The sequence below is a fragment of the Carex rostrata genome, chromosome 16 (assembly GCF_964058835.1).
Source record: "Carex rostrata chromosome 16, lpCarRost1.2, whole genome shotgun sequence".
Lineage (NCBI taxonomy): Eukaryota > Viridiplantae > Streptophyta > Magnoliopsida > Poales > Cyperaceae > Carex > Carex rostrata.
This window is the reverse complement of record NC_135933.1, coordinates 9,751,896-9,774,792: the sequence shown is the minus strand read 5'-3', so window position 1 is coordinate 9,774,792 and position 22,897 is coordinate 9,751,896. Positions and strand designations below refer to the sequence as shown.

At 32.7% G+C, this 22,897-nt stretch overlaps 2 protein-coding genes and 1 non-coding gene across 4 annotated transcripts; all 3 read right to left on the bottom strand.

The window, feature by feature from the left end:
* Nucleotides 1-6,034: 6,034 nt before the first annotated feature.
* On the bottom strand, nucleotides 6,035-8,651 carry LOC144567238 (uncharacterized). The gene is made up of 6 exons (XM_078317327.1): nucleotides 8,457-8,651; nucleotides 8,218-8,263; nucleotides 7,831-7,940; nucleotides 7,434-7,528; nucleotides 7,244-7,328; nucleotides 6,035-7,156 (listed from the first exon to the last, which is right to left on the bottom strand). The coding sequence occupies exons 3-6, from the start codon at nucleotides 7,889-7,891 to the stop codon at nucleotides 6,726-6,728; spliced, it is 672 nt and encodes a 223-aa protein (XP_078173453.1). The 5' UTR covers nucleotides 7,892-7,940; nucleotides 8,218-8,263; nucleotides 8,457-8,651; the 3' UTR covers nucleotides 6,035-6,725.
* Nucleotides 8,652-9,494: 843 nt separating this feature from the next.
* TRNAI-AAU (transfer RNA isoleucine (anticodon AAU)) lies at nucleotides 9,495-9,568 on the bottom strand. The gene has a single exon. It is a non-coding gene; the product is annotated as a tRNA-Ile (tRNA).
* A 1,897-nt stretch (nucleotides 9,569-11,465) lies between these two features.
* On the bottom strand, nucleotides 11,466-18,985 carry LOC144567237 (serine/threonine protein phosphatase 2A regulatory subunit B''beta-like). Of its 2 annotated transcripts, none has more exons than XM_078317325.1 (13): nucleotides 18,454-18,985; nucleotides 16,777-17,025; nucleotides 16,249-16,351; nucleotides 16,043-16,142; nucleotides 15,856-15,961; nucleotides 15,655-15,745; nucleotides 15,284-15,425; nucleotides 14,929-15,076; nucleotides 14,468-14,577; nucleotides 14,218-14,374; nucleotides 14,008-14,133; nucleotides 12,505-12,649; nucleotides 11,466-11,935 (listed from the first exon to the last, which is right to left on the bottom strand). In XM_078317325.1, exons 1-12 carry the CDS (start codon nucleotides 18,616-18,618, stop codon nucleotides 12,506-12,508), a joined length of 1,641 nt encoding a protein of 546 aa, XP_078173451.1. In that variant the 5' UTR covers nucleotides 18,619-18,985; the 3' UTR covers nucleotides 11,466-11,935; nucleotide 12,505. The 2 variants fall into 2 exon arrangements, with proteins under 2 accessions (XP_078173451.1, XP_078173452.1); XM_078317326.1 differs by lacking the exon at nucleotides 11,466-11,935 and adding an exon at nucleotides 12,005-12,133 and having other exon boundaries at nucleotides 18,454-18,959.
* Between the last annotated feature and the right edge of the window lie 3,912 nt (nucleotides 18,986-22,897).

Here is a 22,897-nt window from a genome sequence, read left to right as displayed (position 1 = left end):
GATCGTTTTTGGCTTGCTACTGTTTGGAGTTGCTTGCATTGTTCACTAGTAGCTTGTTTTGGTCCAGTAGTTTGAGGCACCTTTGTGTAAGGTTGGTAATGGAGCTTGAGATGCCACGGCAGGAGAAGAAGAGGAGGTAGGAGAAGAAGAAGGGAGGGCATTTTAGTCATTAATTATTTAGAGTGACAAAATTACAAATTAATGAAGTTTGGAGGGGCATTTTTATAATTTCAAATTTTGGAATGATATTTTTACAATTTGAAGGTTTTGGAGTGGCAAATAACCAATTTTCTCATTAATTAAATATCGAGATTAGAGAATTTTTTGCGTTTTATCGAGAAATAGGGAAAACGTGATAGTTTATCACGTCCTCTAACCGTTATAGACTATCACGGTCATAATTAGTGTAAATCTCCGCACTTACACTTATTGATTAACTAAAAAAAATTCCTGGCCGTTATAGACTATCATGGCCAGCAATTTCATTCAAATTAATTCAAATTGCAGCCATTTCATTCAAAAAATAATAATAATAATTCCTGGGCGTTAGTCTATAATGGCCAGGAATTTTTTTTTAATGATAAGTAAAGTGATTAGTATCGCTAATTTTGGCTGTGATAAACCATAACGGCTAGAGGCCATGATTAATCATCACATTTTCCCTATTTCTCGATAAAATGCAAAAGCGTTCTCTAATCTCGATATTTAATTAATATTTTTTCTATTAATAAAAATTTCGGCTCGAACGTATGTAATAATTTTTTTTAAAATATATATATGAGATGAGCAATGGTGAGCCATGGAGTAAAACGCATTTGTACTCCACGCCGTATTTTCATTTTGAAAGTCCAAACGACCGATTCGAACCGTTAGATGTCATCTCCATATTGAAATGTGCTTAGAGACCAAATTTTATAAATTTTGGAATTTTTTTACTATTTATTAAGCAATTTTGAAAATTACTGCTTTGCTATGAACAGTAAAAATTTATGGACCATCGGATCAACAATTTTTAAAATTGCTTAATAAATAGTAAAAAAATTCCAAAAAATGTAAAATTTGGTCTCCAAGCACATTTCAATATGGAGATCATATTGAGCGATTCGGATCGGTCGTTTGGATTTTCAAAGTAAAACTATAGTGTCATGGAGTACTAACTCATTTTATTCCACGACTCACCGTAGCCCATACATAAGCAATTTGGAAAATTGCTGCTTTGCTATGAACAGTAAAAATTTATGTACCATCGAATCAGTAAAAATTCAAAATTGCTTAATAAATAGTAAAAAAATTCCAAAAAATGTAAAATTTGGTCTCCAAGCACATTTCAATATGGAGATCATGTTGAACGGTTCGGATCGGTCGTTTGGCTTAACAAAACAGTAATATCAGCAGCCACCGTTGGATCAATAATTTTGTAAAATACTTAATAAATAGTAAAAAAATTCAGAAAAATGTAAAATTTGATCTCCAAGCACATATTAATATGGAGAACAAGATGAACGGTTTGGATCGGCCATTTGGATTTTGAATTTTAGATTTATGGTCCAATGCACAAACCCCTTCGTGCATTGCAATGCATCATAGCCCATTGCTCCATGGCACTATATTTTTATTTTGAAAATCCAAACGACCGATCCAAGCCGCTCAACATGATCTCCATATTGAAATGTGCTTGGAGACCAAAATTTACATTTTTTTTGAATTTTTTTTACTATTTATTAAGCAATTTTGAAAATCGCTGATCCGATGGTACATAAATTTTCACTGTTTTTTACTGTTCATAGCAAAGCAGCAATTTTCAAAATTGCTTAATAAATAGTAAAAAAATTCCAAAAAATGTAAAATTTGGTCTCCAAGCACATTTCAATATGGAGATCACATTTAACGGTTCGGATCGGTCGTTTGGACTTTCAAAATGAAAATACGGCGTGGAGTACAAACACGTTTTACTCCATGACTCACCATAGCTCATCTCTCTCTCTCTCTCTATATATATATATATATATAGAGAGAGAGAGAGAGAGAGAGAGAGAGAGAGAGTAAGGCTACGGTGAGTTGCGAAGTAAAACACGTTTTTACTTCACGCAATATCTTTATTTTCAAAGTTCAAATAGCCGATCCAAACCATTAGATGTTTAATCTATAATAAAATATGCTTGGAAACTAAATTTTACATTTTTTGGAATTTGTTTACTATTTATTAAGCCACTTTGAAAATCTGAAATTCCTGGTGAACAGTGAAAAACAGTAAAAAAATTCTGGACCGCTGGATCGGCGATTTTCAAAGTGGCTTAATAAATAGTAAAAAAATTCCAAAAAATGTAAAATTTGGTCTCCAAGCACATTTCAATATGGAGATCATGTTGAGCGGTTCGGATCGACGTTTTAAACTTTAAAATTGCAAAATATGAGCGTGAAGTAAAATAGTTGCTTTACTTCGCAACTCACCGTAGCCCAACTCTCTCTATATATATTGTAACACATGATAATATGATATTTTATTTTAATTTATCATGGGACTAATTTGCAAATTTTGAAACATTAAGGGTTAACATATAAACGAACAAAATAAAAAATAAAAAATAAATAAAAATGAACCACCTCTGTGGCACTATGGCCACGTGTTTATTACTGGGTGCTTCATCTCATAATTCCCCCAATTAGTCTTCTCTTCCTTGCGTGAAGAAGAAATAAATAAAAAAAAATAAAATAGCGAGGCTTCTCTCTATTTGTGTGCGCATGAGTACCAGAGAAAACTTATCATAGGAAGATTCTAAGTCGAAAATTCAGTTCTTATGGTATTTTGCTTTCCTTTTTCTCTCTTTACGGTTGTCACTCAAATCTGTCATTAAGGTTAAAATAATTATTTAGAACGATGAAAGTAGAACAGTAGTGATGTAGAAACGTTAAATATATTTTCCTTTGATTTATACCGATTGGTATCACACCTCAGTAAGGATGCAGGTACGAGGTTGAACTCAAACCTGGTATCGACCTCAAATAGCACACTTTACCATGTTTGTATTATTTTGGATACCGAGATGTTGTTCTGACCTTATACGGACCAGTACCAATGGGTCTTTATCCAATAACAGTTAATACAATTTATCAATAGGGGTTACTAAATAGAAAATTTTAATTAATATGATAATAACAACTCAGTCATTATTTACTAGTTAATATAGTTATTGTATTATAGTAATGATCATGATACATCAATTGTAAAAATATTACTGTAATAAGTGTCATATTGATTATTATTAGTACATGTTTTATCATGTAAAGTTGACACTTAAACTTATCACACCTCTGTTTCCAATTATATCCATTAATTGAACTGTTGGTATATATACCATAATTTGTATATTATGCAAAATGAATTTTTCTTAGAATTAGAAATTAAGTCATGTACATATCCAATCAGAAATGATAGAGAGGAAAACCCCTGTTTTGGGTTTCTAGGGGCTGGTTCGTATGAACAGAAAATAAAATAAAGGTTAAATTTGCTAAATACTAATGCTTTAGTAAAACCCTCTTGTCAGAGGAGTTAAGTTGCAAAATGAAGAAGTTAAACTTTCGGATGGTACTTGTCAGAGGGGCTTTGATATAGATTTGTACTTGTAAGTCGGATGGAAATAAATTAACTAAGATAGGCTTTGAATCAAACTGAACCTTGATATAAAAGAGAATTGAACTGGATATATTTGTAGTTTGTGAAATTATATACTTGTATTAGACTTTGAACATTGATATGGAAATTGTTTGACCTTGAATAAGACATAAATTAAAAATATAAAGTAAATACATTAAAGGTTAAGAACTAAGCAATAATTAATAAATGAAGTCATTAATTAGCAATGAATAAGAAAAACAAGTGATCAACTAGTTGCTTAGTGTGTACATATATATTTATATTGTTTTGTAACGATAATTTATAAGTATTAATCGAGAATATGTTATTATGCTATAGGCATATATACTGTGGAATAAGACTTGACATGATTGCTCGGACAACTGATATGCAATGATTGCTCGTTCTATTTGCCCTACGATATGAGGTGCGAGGTTATTGGATTAGTCTAAGATTCATAACTAGGAATTAAATCGTAACTCGCTGTGCATTTTGAATATTTGATTGACTGCATTGATTGAACTGTTGCATCATATGCATAGCCCAATACAACTGAAACTGAATTACAGGTAAGTCTGTTGACTGTCATGTTGATATTGTTTATCGATTGGTTGATTCTTATTGCAAATGATTGATTGAGACCACAGTGATTGAATTGAATGAATATTGAATACTGAAATCCTTGAACCTCCATATAGTGGAGAAAAATGATTATTATACGTAAAGTCTAGCTAGCTACTAGACTTTACTCCAGGACCCTTATGCGCATATGGTGAATGACCCCAACTGAATCCAGTACCGGTTGGATAGGGGATATTGAATAAATGTGAATTGTGACTGTAAGACTAATGAACTGTGGTAACTGTCTTATCATTGATTTTCTTTCCGATAATGACAGTATTGTGATATTGATTTCGTATTGTTTCTGTTAATCAGGTGTCGGGATAGTTAGAACGGTATAAACCCTGACACGACAGATACATGTTATAGTATCTATCAGTGTTACCAAACTAGAAATTGTAAAGTTAAGAAACCAAACGTTACCAGACTTAGTGGTTATAAAGATTAGGTCCCAAACGTTACCATACTTAAAGTATTAAAAGATTTTAACCCAAACCATTTATTCTGATAAGATTCTTAGAGTTCTGATTTATTTATATAATTTTTGTTGTTCAATTGGATACTGTTATTGAGCATTTGCATTCGTCATTATAGAACTGAACTGATAATTTCTCGTGCGGTGATTTCATTCTGAATATGGATTTCATTCGAATCCAATAATCTGAGTTGCAATCAGCACTGAGAAATAATTTATTATTTCTCACTCGTTTCCCCTTGTGGGTTACATGTTTATTATACGAAGATAAAGAGAGTTTCCGGGTAATATTTGACAGCAGGGCCACCTAAAGGTATGGGATTTGAGTTTATTATATCTGACAGGGTGCAGAGAATATATCTCTAGCATCATCCACTATAAAATGTCAGATAAATTTTATAAATAAATTGGGATGTGGCAAAAATAATGGATGCTATTGGCAATGCATAAAAAGATCCATGCCTTATGTTACGAATATTGTTATGGTAAATAGACGCGGTAGAATCGTCGCACCTCCGGATCGGGGGTGTGACATATATATATTGACAGGGTCACAATTTCTACAAATGAAATAATTTAGAAATATATACCAATTTTAGCTACGATATCATACAACAAAAATGCTTAAATGCCCATCATCTCACAAAATACGCCTCCATAAAATCCAAAATGCTCCCATAAAAAGATAATAAAAAGATTAATCAGTTCATACATCCAATCATCCAATCATCCAAGTCAGTTCATACATCCAAACAGCACAAAAATCACAAAAAATAATAAAAAGATTAATCAAACACAAGTTAAATATCGCCATGAGCGGACATGTCAAAACCCAACAATCCTCCATCAATAGTCGTCTCCTACTCACTGCTAATCTCTGTCTTCAAATTTGAATTGCAAGCATCTCTTCATCCGGAATTTTTTTACTAATAGAAAGTAAATAAATAAAATATCGAAATAGGGGATCGTTTCTGAATTTTTTCGAGATATAGGTAGACTAGAATTAACTATCTCGTCCAAGGGACGGGACTAAATATCTCCAAGTGAAAAGGGCATATATTTAAGATTTGTCCTTAAAGACATAAACAACATATATTTAATATTTGAAAAGGGCATTAATATCTAAGAGGTTCAAAAGGAGGTTGCAGCATGCATAGCATGGTCCAATTCCAATAATTTCACCTTAATTATTGGACCCAATAAGAACAAGTGATCAACAACCGTTTGATTCCGACGAGAAAGCAAAAACTATCACCAAACTTACCTCTACTAATGAAATCATCCTTTGAATATTCCGACTGCGCTCTAAATCGGAACGTATAAAGAAAAGAAAAGAAAAAGAAGGTGAGGTGGATTGAGAATCAGTGTAAAATAATGTTAAAATTATATATGAATTTCACCTCCGCTTTCTTTCTCTTTTGTCAGCTTCTCTTTCGATTTTAGCGCAAACAAAGAGCAGAACATCATTGCTCGATCTTTAGAATTTGTTAAAACTTCTTGTAAAAACAATTTAGCGCAAACAACAAATTGCAAATTAACCTAACACTACCTTAAATCGTATCGTATATTAAGCAACTCTCAATACAAGTCGTGAAACAACAATATATATGAAACTAGGCTGAAATTAATTTTAGGATGCAAAACAAGTGATGCACTAAATTTACAAGAATAATTTATGGTTATATACATCTAGTTGTAGAGTAAGATGTAGAATTAATCTCTTGTTCCATAAAGTACCAAGCTAGTAGTGATATAGGAGGAACAAGTTAAATTATCTCTTCAAACAAATTAAATTACTTCATATTTATTCCACTTGTAGGGTCTACTGTCATTGACAGAGATTAATTTTCTCGATATATTACTCATTTAAACAATAACTTAAGTTATCAAACAAGAAGCAAAATGAAAGAAATGTTTAATCCTTCTTAAATTTAAGTAGCAACCAAACATGATCTATATGAACAACCTCCTGAGAAGTTCTCAGTAATGAGAAGATCAGGAGCTAATAATGGCTAATGGCTTCATAACCTGCGGTTGCAACATCTTGTCAATTTCCTTAGCAGCAGATGCATCTGTGCAGCATTCCTTCAGTCTGGAGGGTCCCACAGGAGTAGTCGTGCTTGTTTCAGACGAATCTTTTTGTTTCCTTCGACGGGTTTTCTTCGGGACTGCGGGCAATTCTTGCCCGGATATGGAATCGGTGGGTGCCTCAACGCCTTCTTTCTTCTTGTATCTGCGTCCCTTCTTGGAAATGCCACGACTCGAAGATGATTCTGCATTCCTTCTTTCACTGTGAGCATGTTGAAATGGATAGGTTTCGGGTGACATGTAGGGGGATTCTTCCCTCGTAGGTCCTGCTGATGCTGAGGCTGAACTGCTGCGTTCCGATGATCTCGGGTCTTCCAATCCTCCGATTAACGCCATGTCTACATAATATATGTTTTTTTTTTTTTTTTTTTTAATATAGATTAAACTTATGGTTTTTGTAATGAAAATTATTTTTGGTTAATTACCTGCTGAGGCCCATACAGTTCCTGGTTCTGGGCTATCTGAGCCATCAACTCCAGTTGGTAGTGGTGCTGAGTGGTACTCTTTCATCTAATTTTTCACAGACAAATAAATAATAAGTTTGAGGTCTTTATTGTTATTATTGTTGTTGTTGTTGTTGTTTGAGCTTAAACACAAAAGAAATTAACAAATTACCCAGCTGGGTCCTTCGTCAGTTGAATCCATTCCGATATGAGCCACATGTCTGACGTTTGTCGGGAAACCGATCTGCATCTCGGACTCTCTCCCATCTGTGACCAACAAAGCATCTCTTTTAATGACTATAAAATCTCAAACATTCATATTTCATACTACATTCACTTGCATAAATCTCATTGGTAAACATACCACCTCTGTATTTTCATTTTTTTTTTCTAGAATGCTAATAGTTGTCCCAAATATTTTTGGTTTTGGATTATTCATTAATTAGAGATGGTCATAATATTTTATATTTTTTTTCATAAGTATCAACTTTACATAAATTTAAATTTGTACCGAGTATTATCTGCATATTTGGTTTATAAAATATTAGAGAAATGTAAACTTTGCTAACCGAAAATTTGAGAAAGATAACGGATAGGTCTGAGGAAGCCTTTCTTCATCTTAGAAGCCATTAATGGATGTAGTGAAGAGAAATGTGATTGTATTCTCCTCTTTTATTTCCTACTAGACACAAAAGTAAATATATACTTTAGTGAGGCAAATATATATGCCGGGGACAGAATCAGAAAATTGAAATAGAGAACTGGATTTATTAATAAGTATCATGTAATTTCATATTACGAGGAATGGACTAATGGAATATGTTTTGTAAAAAAATTAAAGGATAAAACTGAAAAAAAAAACAAATTATAGAGAGTGCTTAGCACCCCTTTCTGTCTGTTGTTTGAAAAAAAAAATTATATTTGTAAATTCAAAGTTTTAAAAAAATAAGCAGTACCTCGCTAAAAAATTACGCCGCTCTAAATAATTTTCTAGCTTTGCTCCTGAAAGAAAAAGGCAATAAAAAATGAATTGTAAGTCTTATCTCATTTTAGAATAATTAACAATTGGAATAAAAATCACAACATAATATTCTCCAAAAATTACAGTATTAGCACATTTGAAATCATGAAAAATCAGAGAATCGAATCAAATATTGTGTTTAACTCTCTTCATAAAACCAAATTGTGAAATTACCTTTGGAACGATCATATCAGATGCATTAGATACAAATAAAAACCAATAATTGCCATGGTGAATTTAATCCCTCTTAAGAATTTGTTTTTGTTTATCCGTCTTCCTAAAAGGAAATTTATTTATTTCTCTTTCAGATAAATTCTCTCTCCAAATCCATTTGAGGAACTTAAATTCGTTTTATAAAGGCTAAGCCATTGGTTGGTTATCTTTTCATAGAACAAAACCCATGTGTTAGTTGCTCTTTGTAGCTTATAAGATGGCACGCGGTAAAATGAATGGTTCTTGCAAATTCAGAACCAATTTTGGTATATCTATTTTTCCTTGGATGGAAAATCTCAAAATCACCCCTGAACTTTTGCGTTTTGATTAGCTGACCTTTCAACTATTTTGGTAATTTCTTTCTAACTTCAAATTTTGTGTGGCAATTTCATTTGTAATGTCAAGAATGTATGATAATTTCATCAATAGATTTTTTTTAAAAAAATTTTGTGAAATTGCTTTCAAAATGCCGTGTTGGCAAAATATTAATTATGAACTATTTCATCCCAACAGTTGGAATAGTGTACAGTGAAATTACAGTGCTCGTTTCAAGTTCTCAACAACTCAAAAATCTATATTCTAGGAAAAGAAAAATTGAGGCGTATATTTCAGGAAAAATATTCACCATAAATTAACATTTTTTTAGATAAAGATAGAATTGACTGGTCAAGTCGTTCAACTTTAAATATTTATAATATCATTTTTTTTTATTCAAACATATATTAAATAAAAAATATTACCTCAACTCTCAAGGTTTTTGAAGTAAAAAATTATTTATGCGTAATTATCCATAATAATATTTCTAGCACTATGCAGTAAGTAATACAGGATTTTCTTGTTGATAAAATATAAGAAAAAAATTAGGTGGGAAAAATAATCTACACAACTAATTTTGAGCAGCTTTGACTAAGACAGTTCTGAACAGGATGAGTTGTATTCCCAAGTAATTCGGGAAAATAATAGATTAAAATACGCGTAATTCGGGGAAAAAATTGGGAATGGCCCATGCAGGTCTCGAACCTGCGACCTTCGCGTTATTAGCACGACGCTCTAACCAGCTGAGCTAATAGGCCTTTTTGATTTGTAATGATTTTTTATATATATATATATATATATAAATAATTATTAGATTTAGACACATGCGACATCGTACGAGTAATTATTAAGTTCCTTAAAAAAATATGGATGGGTAGGTTTCTATATTTCTTTCTTAAATTATATCTTTTTACATCTGTTTTGATGTATATATAGAGAGAGTTGAGCTACAATACATTGCAATGTATGTACTCTTTTGTGCATTCGGTGGTAAATCGTTGGAGTAAAAGTCTAAACAGTCGATTCAAATCGTTCAACGTGATATCTATATTGAAATGTACTTGGGATCAAATTTTACATTTTTCTAAAAAATTTACTATTTGTTTAGAATTTTTTAAAATCATTATTTTTTTTAAATAGCGAATTTGTATCCATCTTAAAAGCTAGTAATAAATACTTTTCAGACATGGATAAATACTTTTTAGACATAATTGCAACTTTATGTTACATGGATAGGTATTTTATGTTACATGGATAAATACTTTTCAGACATAATTGCAACTTTCAGTAAAACATTAATAATAAATACTTCTCAGACATAATGATAAATATTTTATGTTACATGAATAAATACTTCACAGACATAGCTACAACTTTTAGTAAAACATCAATGATAAATATTTCTCAAGCATAATAATAAATACTTTATGTTATATGGATAAGTATTTTATGTTACATGGATAAAAACTTTATGTTAGCGGGAATTGTTATTAAAGAAAAATATAATTAATGCAGGGATTGTTATTTTAGGACAATATAATTAATGCGGGGATTGTTATTAGAGGACAGCATAATTAATGCGGGGATTGTTATTAGAGGACAGTCTAATTTATTGCGGGGATAAATGTAAATTATTAGCGGAATAAATGATGGGATAAAGATTGTTAAGGAAGTTAACATTGAGGAGAGAGTGTGCGGGAAAAAAGGGAGGACAGGAGTGAGGAGATTAATATAATTATTCAAATTTAATATGTTGCAGAAGCACAATTACTTATTTTATATGCTGCACTAGCAAATTTCTTTTACTAAATTGTTGTGTTCGGATTTACTGCACCCTGATCCCGAACCGGATCTGAACTCTTTTAGCCTACGATTTAACAAAAAGTACCAAATACATGAAAATTTATAACAAGCCCACCGAATTACTGCAACATAAAATGGAAAATAATCTACGTAGAAGCTGAATTTCACGAATCTAAAAATAATTGAAATAAGTCAATAACAGACGCAGCCTGACCTTCCAAAGAGAAATCAACACCATCCAATACTCTCAGGAGACAGCCTAAAAACATCAATCACTGAGAGGCATGTAAAATCTAATCATAATAAACTAATAAAGTATAAATTCGTTGCCAAACATATACATTGTACAAAAAATTATATATTTCACATGCATGTTAAAAAATATTAACGATTATTGAAAATCTTGATTCATTACTAATTAATGTAGTTGATCTCGTGTGAAACGAACTCAATAAAGTTATTAAATTTACTTGGTCGTATTTATGCCAAGAGGAACTGAGTTGTTTTTATGCCATTGACTATTTGCAAATTCTATTCTAATTTCTACACGCTAAACTTGTTAGATCACGAGGGTTTCATTTCCACAATTTCTGAGGTCACAAGTAATATAATCTGGGAAAGAAGTTGAATTATTCGCTTGTTTGGAGTTAATAGAAACACTGATCTCTAAGTTTCCATGCATCAAACATTGATAGTTCAGGCAAATACTAATCCCTAGTCATCCTGTCCATGCGAAAAAGTATTGATAGTTTAAAAATGATTTTTACAAAAGAAAATAATTTTTTTTGTCACAAATCGGATTTACTGCAATCAGAAAAGGTTCAAGAGAAAAAAGAAATTCAAACAAGGAGATTCACAAGGATAAATGTTATAACACAACATTTTTTTCAACTATTGTCACAACCAGCATGCAATATACGCCCCCAAATCTAATATCCACTGCAAACCAAAATACATTTAGAAGGCACTTATCCAGCTGTTAATTGCCTAAGCCGCACATATCCATTGCTATCCAATACAAGACAGTTAACTACAAATGATTGTTCAAAATTTCGGCCCGATACTTAGAATAAACAGGTTATTGCTGGACCACCAATTGTCAATACAAACTAAACCTGATGCCTCACTGCAAATTTGAGGCACCTTTCTAGCCACATAACACGCCACTTGCCTTTTGCACAGAATAAAAAAATGAATTTCAAATTAGAACTGCACAGTAAAAACTTTAAATTAGTCATCTGGCGATGTGAGCTGATGCCATGATCCCACGCAAGATTTCTTTGAAAAGATAACAGTTTCATCACCATCCAGTTTTCCCGCATCTAATTAAACAAAAAACAATCAGAATTAAATGATTTAAACAAAAAATACAAGGCTACTTGGTTTCTCTCTGCTCTAGTTCAATGGGATCTTTGAGATTCTGATATGCATCTCAGTTTGAAATGTTTCTCTCAAGGATATCTTTCTCTAGCTAGCACATCTCTATTTTCTCTCTCTGATGCATCTATATTTTGGAAATTCTGTATTTGGTATTACACAAAATATAGAAATTGTACTATGATACTACGGGTGGAGCTTTTGTCCAAAGGGCTTTGGACAAAGCCTCATTCAAAGTCAGTCCTAAACCGTCCGATCCATGCTAAAATTTGCATGGACAGTTTAAATTTTAATGCAGATCAAACAAATAGGCCCGGCTTTGGATGAGATTTTGTCCAAAGCCCTTGGACAAAACCCAATTCCTTCTGTAAGAATATGTTGTGATTCATATATATGAACTCAAGTGTATTGTCTGTGTGATATGAAAACTTTTGATAATAATTATTATTTTTCAGTTTCAATTCTATCAAAATCTTGTCACAATCTCCTTTAGAGAGAGAGAGAGAGAGCCTACATCAAAATGGAGCCTCGAGTGACGAGTCGTCCCATACATCACCGCTTCCGTTGGAGGCATCTTCACCATCTTCCTCCATTGACAACCTTATATACTCTCTATGTGCAAAACGGTCCCACTCAGTCATTGTTGGGTTCTCCCTTTCCTAATGAAAACAAAACAGATGGAAGTATCAAAAGATATTGAAAATAATCTAGTTTGACAAAATTTTAGAGAATCACGGTATGCCCTTAACAAAATATTTAGTAGTACAGATAGCCGTGAAACCATAAAAAAAGGTACAGATGGCCCCCTGTTAGCAGCATTCCATCTGCAAGATGTCTCCCTCAGTGATTGTGGGCGTATGTGGTACCACAATATGGGTTTTAAGCAAGGTCTGTGAAAATTGGATCATAATCGGAATCGGTCACTTGACCGTGGAATTGGAATTGGAATTGGAATCGGAATCAAAAGAATCGTCAGAATCAGCCGAATTGGATTGGAAACTCAGATTCTTTTTTTTGACAAAAAGCTTGTTTTGTACTAAAAAAAATAGGGAAAAATTGATAAAAAAAATTAAGTTGACAAATATCTATGTTAAGAGAACGATTACATTCAAATAATCAACTAATATAATATAATATAAACATTCAAAAACATGATAGAGTTAATTTTAAATTAAAACAAAGAGAAAACACAAACAATTTAAGAAATAATAATTAAAAAAAAATCGGCACAAATATAAATATCACTACAAGAAAAAAGTAATTTATAAAATACCTAAACATATCTTCTAGCACTCATAACACCAATGACAGCACAATTATTAAAACAATCCATTCCAACATTAAATGCTTTATTTTTGCTACACAATGATAGAATTGATCCGGGTTCACGGTGAGCCAATAATTGATAGTATATCTAAAGAAAAAAAAATGTACAACGCCTATGCACCAAGTTCACTCAAAAGTTTTAATGGAGAAGTTCCCTTCTCCTTTCTTTCTTCTTCCCATTTCCCCAACCCATTTCACGGTGGGCCCAATCCAAGTCTCTCCGCTACATCTCTTCCCACTCCCCGATCCCAGCTATGAGAGAATCGGCCCAAATTGTGTGAATCGGTCCGATTCCACTGATTATTCTCGTAAAAATCGCACACCACTTAACTCAGTCCAAAATCAGACCGCCGTGACCAATTCCAGTTCAACTCGGCCGATTTTACAGACCATGGTTTTAAGGGGGAAAAATAGGAAATATGTTTTCATGCATTAAAAGGAAATGCAACTACTATTACTTATTTGTTTACAATGACATTAACTCAGGTTGTTCACCAATTTAAGTAATGTTGACATATTTCAAATGTATCCCTGGTATTGATCATACTTATTCGTTTTGCAAGGGCATCCTTGATACTTATGTGATTTTGTAAATTATGACTCTCCATGACATTCCTCATTTCATAGGGAGTGATCTTCAGATTTTGCATGGATAGACCAGATTCAGCTTACAATATTAAACTGCCCTTACCTGACGAATGAGAAACGGATCTCGCGTCTCGAATGCCATAAACTTGTTGAGATTAAACAGTATGTTAAAAATATTCCCCGAAAGCTTGGACTTCTTTAGGTCACGCAGAGTAAAATAGCCTTCATTCTGCAATAAAATCAATACTTTCAGACAAAATGGTAGTATCATGCTTTAATTAGGAGTTATCAGATTGATATGGAAATGACAAACCTCAGGTTTAATCATATCAAACATCTGACATAAAATATCTTCAAAAAGAACAGGTTCTTGGGCCATGCATTCCATTCTGTGCAACTGCTCCTCATAGAAAAATTGCATCTCATTAGGAGTAAGGATCCCATTTCCATCCAGATCTATGCACTTGAACCTGACATTGTAGCGGTAACAAATTTTAGGACATAAAAATAGAGAGTACTCTCTTCTTTTCTTTTTTTTTTACAATCTAACAACTGGAACTTACCAGTATTCAATACTAGGCTCAGACGACTTATCCTCCTCTGACAGTATAAAATAAACAAAATCTTCATATCCCATTTTTCCTTCGCTGATGCTTGTGAATTTCCGGGGGACCTAACAGCAGAAAAACATCTCATGTATTTAAAGAAGAACTGAGATGACCAGAGGAATTTGAAGGCAGTATTAACTTGAAAATAACCAAAACAGGAGTAACTGACCTCAACTGCATGCTTTGTTAGAATAAGTTGCAATAATTTTGAGATGGGGGATTTTACGTTTAGCTTTCTATTTTAGTTACCAGAATAAAACTAAACTCCAAGGATTATGATTAATTCCCCCTATTACTCCAGAAACAGAGATTAAAATATAATTGACTTCCCCTTTGTCCCAGAGAGAGAGGAGATACTTGGCAGTCCCATGCCAAGGATTCACAGAGAGAGAGAGAGGATTGGGGGGAGGGTATACCTGAGAAAATATCCTATCAACTATTCTGTAGGTCAGAGAATGATTGCCATATCTGATTAGGTTCTCCTTGTCAATCAAAAAATCATGATCTGTGTCCAGCTCCCAGAACTTGCAATATATCACATAAAAGTGCTCATATGAGAAGTACCTGGACAATAGATTCAAGCACCATAAATATATTTGACAAAATAAAGAATTTCCTTCTCATGTTGAAATAAAATAGGACATACCACCAAACTAAGCTATTGATAAACACTATTTCTGCTATAACTGTTAGAAGGGGTTTTGAACCAGGCAGTCTACCTCGCTAATGGATAAACCGTGTGAATACACAAACTTTTCAAGTATAAACTACCTTAAAACTTTGTTGATATCGTCCTCTTCATCTAGTTGTTGCATGGCAGTAACCAAATTTCCAAGCTTGAGGTCTCTAAGAGTTATACAGCCATTTCCAGATTTATTTATGAAGTAATATATCCTGTATATTACCGTTTCCGCTGCAGTAAAATTTGACATCACAAACATCAGATTTGCTTACAAAGATATTAGCACATTGCTTTGTATGACAAATCATGAATTTCTAAAAATATATGTTGATAAGGATATAGCTTATAATGAACCAGGAAAAAGCAAAACACTTTGTAAGAGTTTATGACTACTAAGATTTAATATAATTATACCAGAGTCAATTGGTACGATATGGGTCAGAATTGACAAAATGTGTACCATATCTCTCCTGAAATTCAGGTGTGCCCTGCAAGAACTCCAGTCCAGGATGAGTTGCCAAGAGTTCCCTAAGGATTGGCTTAAAATCGTCCTAAAACAAAAACAATAAACTGAAATTAGAAATGGATGACATGCATTGATAAGTAATACGAAAGTTTAACTAAGAGATTTACTTAATTGTTATAGCAACAGAGAACAAACCTTCATGAGATGGTCTAAATTTGGCTTCTTCAATATGGTAAATATTTGTGTAGCTGCATCCACTGCCATCATATTGCTATTTATCCAATAGTCAACGAATGCATCCCTGAAATCATATATATGTGACAGATACATCTAACATACTTGTTCAAAAGAAAAAGAAGCCTACAAAAAAGGACTTGCATACCTTGTTACAATTCCAGTTTCACCAGTGTCAATCTTTCGGAAGAGGGAACTGGAGAGGAAAGCTGGTAGCTTACATATATCCTTTGTAACAGATCTAAACTCTAAAGTCAGAAGAAAAAATGCAAAAAAGAGTGAGTCATAAATTCACGGATCTGACTTAGCAAAAAAAGTATGCCAAGTAATTTACTATTTTCAAATAAAAACTACCTTGAATAGAAAGCCCCTCGCCTCCAAAGAAAAGGTGGTCGAGTCGAGATAGGCACTGCTCCTTCAATTCTTTTGTAGGTGGACGCCCATTTTTGAAATAGAACTAATAAGAATAGATAATGGACCTTTAAATATAGAATAATTCAAATAATATAACAGACAATTCAAAGGTTTGTTTTACCAGTTATCAGTTAAAACATCTCTCAACCAGTTGGTTCATAGGCAGAAGGGAAGAACAGATCACCATTGGCTGGATAAATTTAACAGATTAGGTGGCAAATGGTTTCAGCAAATCAGGTTTTCGGACAACCTGTGTTTTGGCAGGCTCAAATCAGGTTTGGTTTTTTTAGGTCATGGATTAGCTAGGGCCGTCTGACATTTAAAATATTTGTGTTCGGTTAAATAAATCTCTTTCATGATCTATTTTGGGGTAGGGTAAGCTCCTTGAGTTGGGTCAATTTGGTAATTTATTACAGAACCCGTTCATAAAATGTGCTGGACAGCATAAAATGATCATAACAGAAGTACCTGAGGTATAACTTCTCTGACGGGTTCGCTGACTAATTTCAGAGGAGAACCAAGGGAGGAGGGGCCCACAGAGGAGGCACGGCGCGCAAATCGAGGTGAACTGGTAGTGCTGCGGGGTGAGAGAGGTGGCGCACTCCCGGCAGGGAACATAGAAGGCAATGAACCGCTAATGTTGGCATTTGTTGCAGTGGTACTGCAGGAGATGTTTATCGACCCTCCAGCTTGCGAATCTTCGATCAATGACTTCACCTACAGGCATGAATAAGGTAAGAGACACGCTTTCTAGTGCATTTTGCAAACAAATTAATCGATATGTCTTCTGCTAAACTAGTAACAATATTTTCTTACTAAATCTTCTAGCACATTCGGCAAGCCGTTACAACAGGTGAATTGTGCCGCCATGATTTATTTCAGAACGGTGACATATATTGTCTATTATACAGGATAGTGCCTTTAGCCCCTCCATATTTATTTATAATACAATAATTTTACAAAAGAAAACTTAATTATAGCATTTTTTTTCATATTAAGATAACACCTATTGGTGACATGATATAGAATACCCAAAATTAGGAATATCTGCATTTGCAATGGGATAACTCTTGGTGACATGATATAGGAATATCTGCATTTGCAATGGAGATAATTTCAATTCATCTTTCTTTGAGAAACCACAATCACATATAGAAATCACAAAGTAAAAAATGAAATTTTTTCTGCATTTGCAATGGAGAAACCACAATCACAAAGTATTTTTCTCTATTATTTTCATGTTCCGGAGTAAAAATGGAAATTTTAACCCCATCTAAGCACCTAGTTCACCTATTTAGCCCATCTTGTTGTTTCAAATCAAATATTAAAAAGTAATAGTGTGGATGTAAACAGAAAGCAAAGGAACTTAATTATAGTTTTTTATTACATTGAGACAACACCCATTGCTCACATGATATTGGAATACCCAAAATTAGATATATCTGCATTTGCAATGGGTAACTTCATTTCATCTTTCAAAATTTTTACTACGCCTAAGCACCTAGTTCGCCTATTAAGCCCACCTTGCCGTTTCAAATCAAATATAAAAAGTAGTGTGAATATAAATGGAACAATAACGGGGAACACAGATAATCCCGACATACCTGTGTACACTCAAGCATGCGTGTAGTCTCACCAAAATCTAAAAAGAAAGAACAAAAAGGGCTAATTTTGGAATTTCCCGGAAAAGAGATCCTTCCGATACATGTCACGTGTATTAAAGATAGAGATAGATTCGGGAAATCTGACTAAAAGGAGAATTCTGTCGGCACTCGCATAAATTACATGTAACCAGAATCCATAAATCAAGGATAATCAGAAGCAGTATATTATTATTGCACTTCTATAATTTTTAAATTTTTTTAGGGATAGTCACTTTATCCAGTGCTTGATATCTAAATGTTTCCCAGGAAAGGAGAAACATACAACTTTCTAATTAATATTTCTCTCAATTCAAGAAACTGAGTTAACTCGCGTAAACTTCTGAGCTACTTTTCAACTGATTAAAACAGTTTAACTGAATTCTCCTTTTAGAAACTAACAGCAAGCTCTTATAACCCAATTTTTCCACCACAGATCGAATCCAAGGGCCATCTTCCCCGCTGATAGAGAGGAAAAAAAAGAGAGAGTAAAACGACTCATTACCGATTTGGAAGTCTCTGGAAGAGAAAGCCACTGGCGATACAAGGCCTCAGGAAGACTCGGCCTTTCCCTCAGTGCAAAAGGAGATAGCTCCGGCAATTGCAATAGGTCAAGGTCGAGAGACGCCATGTCCCTTCCTCCACAAGGTTCTTGCCTCTCCACCTCCATTTAACACCAGATACTCTACCTTCACTCATGCAACGGCAAGAACACGAAGAAGAAGAAGACACAGAGCAAAGAGCTCGCTGTCTATTCAATTAACCAACCTTTTTTTGCCTCTACAAACCCTAAGAAATAGATCGAGACTGAGAGAGAAATTGGAGGCGGGATAGAAAACCTACTGAGAGAATAAAAGAGCTTGATCGATCTCTGAGAGCAAGAGAGAGAGAGAGAGAGAGAGAGAGAGAGAGAGAGGAAAGAGTAAGAGCGAGCGAAGCGATATACAACACGGGAAGCAAGAACGAAATTGGGGAGAAAAAGGCTTTAATAGGGAAAATTGGAAAAGGCACAAGAGGCAAGAGGGAAGTGTCTGATCAATTTATCATCACCAATTAGGGCTTCGGGGTTTCTTTGTTTTTTTAAGAAGTTAACATTAACATTGTTGATCCAAGACTTGATGAACTTCAAAACTTATTGAATAATCTCCAATAATTAATCCAAATTGTTCAAGCAGATTTTGTTTTTTAACTTACATGTCAGATCTATATATTTTCAAATTCATTTAGTATAAAATCTAAATAGCAAATAGAACTATATATTTGTTTTTTATTATTTTTTAACCGCTTGATTTTATATTAAATTAATTTAAAGTTTTATAAATTTAATATACAAACGTATTATTTGTAAATTAAATTGATTTTAATGGTTTATATTTGTTGTTAAAGTCAATTTGATAGATTTTTGAGTTAAGATTCTCAAAATACTTGGCGAGCTTAAAAACACCTTAGTTATACCCTGATAAATTATAGGTTTAAATCAGGAGTTAGGCTGGGGTGCTATGGATAGCATAGTGGCCTCTATGCTACGGCTCAATATTCGAGTTTTCAAAATCCAAACGGTCGATCCGAACCGTTCATCTTATTCTCCATATTAATATCTGCTTGGAGACCAAATTTTACATTTTTCTGAATTTGTTTACTATTTATTAAGTATTTTACAAAATTGTTGATCCAACGGTGGCTGCACAAAACAGTAAAACCGTTGGATTAGCGATTTTCAAAGTGGCTTAATAAATAGTAAAAAAATTCAGAAAATTATAAAATTTGGTCTCCAAGCAGATATTAATATGGAGAATAAGATGAACGGTTCAGATCGACCGTTTGGATTTTGAAAACTCAAATATTGAGCCGTAGCATAGAGACCTCTATGCTATCCATAGCACCCCAGCCTAACTCTTAAATCAGATCTGAATGTGTCATCATACAATATAATCAATGCATTATAAGTTCAAAACAGATGATAATATATTTCATTTCTTTATAATAGAAAAACGTGGATTCAATTTCCGTAAGAAATATTTAAAAACTAAATATCAAAATTTATGAAAATTCTTATTTCCTAAAGAGATTAACTCTCTTTTTTTATAAGTATTGAAAGTCAAGGCATTTAATTTTTTAATATTCACGACAGATTTTTCTATTCGTTTTTTATTCAGATTTTGACCTCTCACGCAAAGAGTATTGTTTTTGCCACTAGATTAGAAGATAGTTCTAAAATAGACTTATGTGTGCAAAATAAGAAGTATGGATAATGCAAAGATATAAGTACACTATAATATGAGTCCAACTACACTACTTATATAAGTATATCGTCACGTATGCTTATAAGTCATTGATTTGTTTTCAAAGTTCAAACAACAAATTCAAACAATTTAACTAGATCTCGGGGACCAAATTATATATTTTGTAAGAAATTTACTATTTTTTTTAGATTTTTTTAAAATGAAGGTTTTTCAAAAAATAATGCATCAAGATGCGCATATTTTTTTTTATTTTTTGACCACTTGATTTGATACTAAATTAATTCAAAAAAATTAAAAAATTATATGTAAATAACTTTTTTGAAAAAGAGATCGGTTTGAACAGTTTAAATTTAATATATAAACTTTAAAATAAATAAATAACTTATAAGCATATGTTATAATATGCTTACATAAATAGAGACTTTATGTAAAGACTCTCATTGATATCTTCTAACTTTCACAACACCAAGTTTATTTTTATCACAAAATCTGCATCGTAGCGCCTTATTGATTGTTTATAAGAATTTTGAGAGCAATAATTGCCATGGAATATTTTAAAACATTTACGGTTTGGTTCAAACTTTAATATTTAAGTATTTAAAATGGTTAGTTATAGCTATTGCTTGACTAATCAATTTACATTAGAGTCACTGTGAATTGAAAAACTTTGTTATTGCATTGTTAATGTTATTTTCATCTTGCCAGTGTCATTTTGTGTACTTTCAGTTCGTTATTGTTTTTTGGGTGGGGGTTGTATATATCCTCTCGTTTTTTTTTAATTTAGGAATTAGAAAATAAATATTTAGAAAAGAGATCAATTGATTTCTTTCCATAGATAAAACACTAGCTCCTTAATTGAATTATATTTGTTCCATTGTAATTCGAACCCACGCCACTTTGGTTGAGTGATAAAAGTCTTAACCACTGTACTAAACTACTTTATGTGTTAAATACTAGTAACTATCAGATTTAATTTATATTTGAATTAAACATTTAGATTTTTTTTATGGTTAAATTACAATAATGATTAATCCAATTATCATAATTAAAATAATAAAAAATAATATATGTTATAGGTATCCTAGATTTTTAAAAATCGTCGTATCGCCGTATCTATATTATATCCGATATGATACCCATACCTGTATCCATTCAATATAAGCAAGGATTAAGGTCATCTCCTTTAGCCTTCTTTTGTCTGAATCTTAATTCTTTGTCCGAGTATTAAGACATCACAACCTTTTGATTAAACATTCTTAGATTACAACGGATTAAGACAATCGAACATGAGCTCTTTAACGCGATTAAGATTTAATCCTAACTATATATTTGCCCGAAAATCGATCCTGGTCACAAATTTGTTTGAAATTGTTGGGACCACATCATTGATGCGGTTTCATCTATTTTTTTTTAAATAACCATATATTCATTTTTCCTAGATTTTTTCTTATAATTTCTAAATTAAAAATAAATCCCTTCTCTCTCTCACTAAAATCCCTTATTATTTTAGGATATGTTTGGTTGCAATGAGAATAGGTTATTCTTGAGAACAAGTTATTTCGTGTTTGGTTGAGTTAGATAGCTAGAATAGAGAATCAAACTTGTTTGTCTTATTAGAACAAATTATTCTCACAAAATATTGAAACAAGCTATTCTAATAAGACAAACACTAATTTTGCTATTTTATTCTAATATTGCAACAAAACATACCCTTACTATTTATTGCGTTACATAGTACTTGCAAGCTTTTAAAAAACAGAATTTAAGTAAACATTCAAATGTTTACCCGGATTTGGATCTATGTGACAAGTTTCTGTAAACAAACATAAAAATCATTGATTTTTGACGAATAAAAACAAATTAAGCGCTGCAAAATGGTTTAAATATATTTCTAACTGTGATTAACTTCCCTATAGTTCCAACTAATGATATTTTCAAGTTTAGCCACTACCAAACGGGTAGGCATATTGACACTTAGGGGTGCACAAAAAGCTCATGGTTCGAAACTCAGTTCGGATTCAACTCATTATAACTCGAGTCAAAACTGATTCGGCTGATTTATGAGTTGATTCCAAGTTACCCCCAACTTGTTTCGGAATCAACTCGGTTGGACTCATCACATCAAACCCTAATTCATATATTTTCAATTATTGAGCCCCCAAAACCTTATACCTGCTTTTCAGATTGCCGCTTAAAACTTAAAAAAAAAATCAGAGAAGCGACTAAACCTATTCCCCATTCACCACTTTGTGTCCGCCTCGCCTTTTCAGATTATGTACTATTTTGGTATTTTTGTAATTTTTAATTATGTGTTGGCCATTATCTCATTATGTATTGCCTTTAATTGTGTATTATTTTGATAAACTATGTAATATTTTTTTGTTATAATTAAATTAGACTGTCTCACTATGTACTACATTATGAGTCACGAGTTGACTCACTTCGACTCGAGCTGCTCGCGAGTTGATTCCAAATCGGAGTTTTTGACTCGGAATTGGATTAGCAACTCGGCTCATAAGTTCACGAGTTAAATCCAAATTGTCCTCAACTCGGCTCATGAGCAGCCCTATAATGACACTACACACATTTATATTAACACAACATCTTTAATAAAATTTAATGTATGGACAATTTTAATCTTCTTTAAATATTTTGCTGATTACCATATTTTTCCATAATATAATTAATGTAGTGATCATTTATTAA

What these genes read in the sequence shown, in the direction of transcription:
- LOC144567238 (XM_078317327.1), bottom strand. Translation starts at nt 7,891, where the DNA reads ATGGCTTCTAAGATGAAGAAAGGCTTCCTCAGACCTATCCGTTATCTT. An exon ending in TTATCTTTCTCAAATTTTCG is followed by an intron (nt 7,529 to 7,830) that starts GTTAGCAAAGTT and finishes TGTTGGTCACAG; the next exon opens with ATGGGAGAGAGTCCGAGATG. An exon ending in AACTGTATGGGCCTCAGCAG is followed by an intron (nt 7,157 to 7,243) that starts GTAATTAACCAA and finishes TATATTATGTAG; the next exon opens with ACATGGCGTTAATCGGAGGA.
- LOC144567237 (XM_078317325.1), bottom strand. Translation starts at nt 18,618, where the DNA reads ATGGAGGTGGAGAGGCAAGAACCTTGTGGAGGAAGGGACATGGCGTCT. An exon ending in GATATCAACAAAGTTTTAAG is followed by an intron (nt 15,077 to 15,283) that starts GTAGTTTATACT and finishes TCTATTGTCCAG; the next exon opens with GTACTTCTCATATGAGCACT. An exon ending in TTGATAGGATATTTTCTCAG is followed by an intron (nt 14,578 to 14,928) that starts GTATACCCTCCC and finishes TTCTGCTGTTAG; the next exon opens with GTCCCCCGGAAATTCACAAG.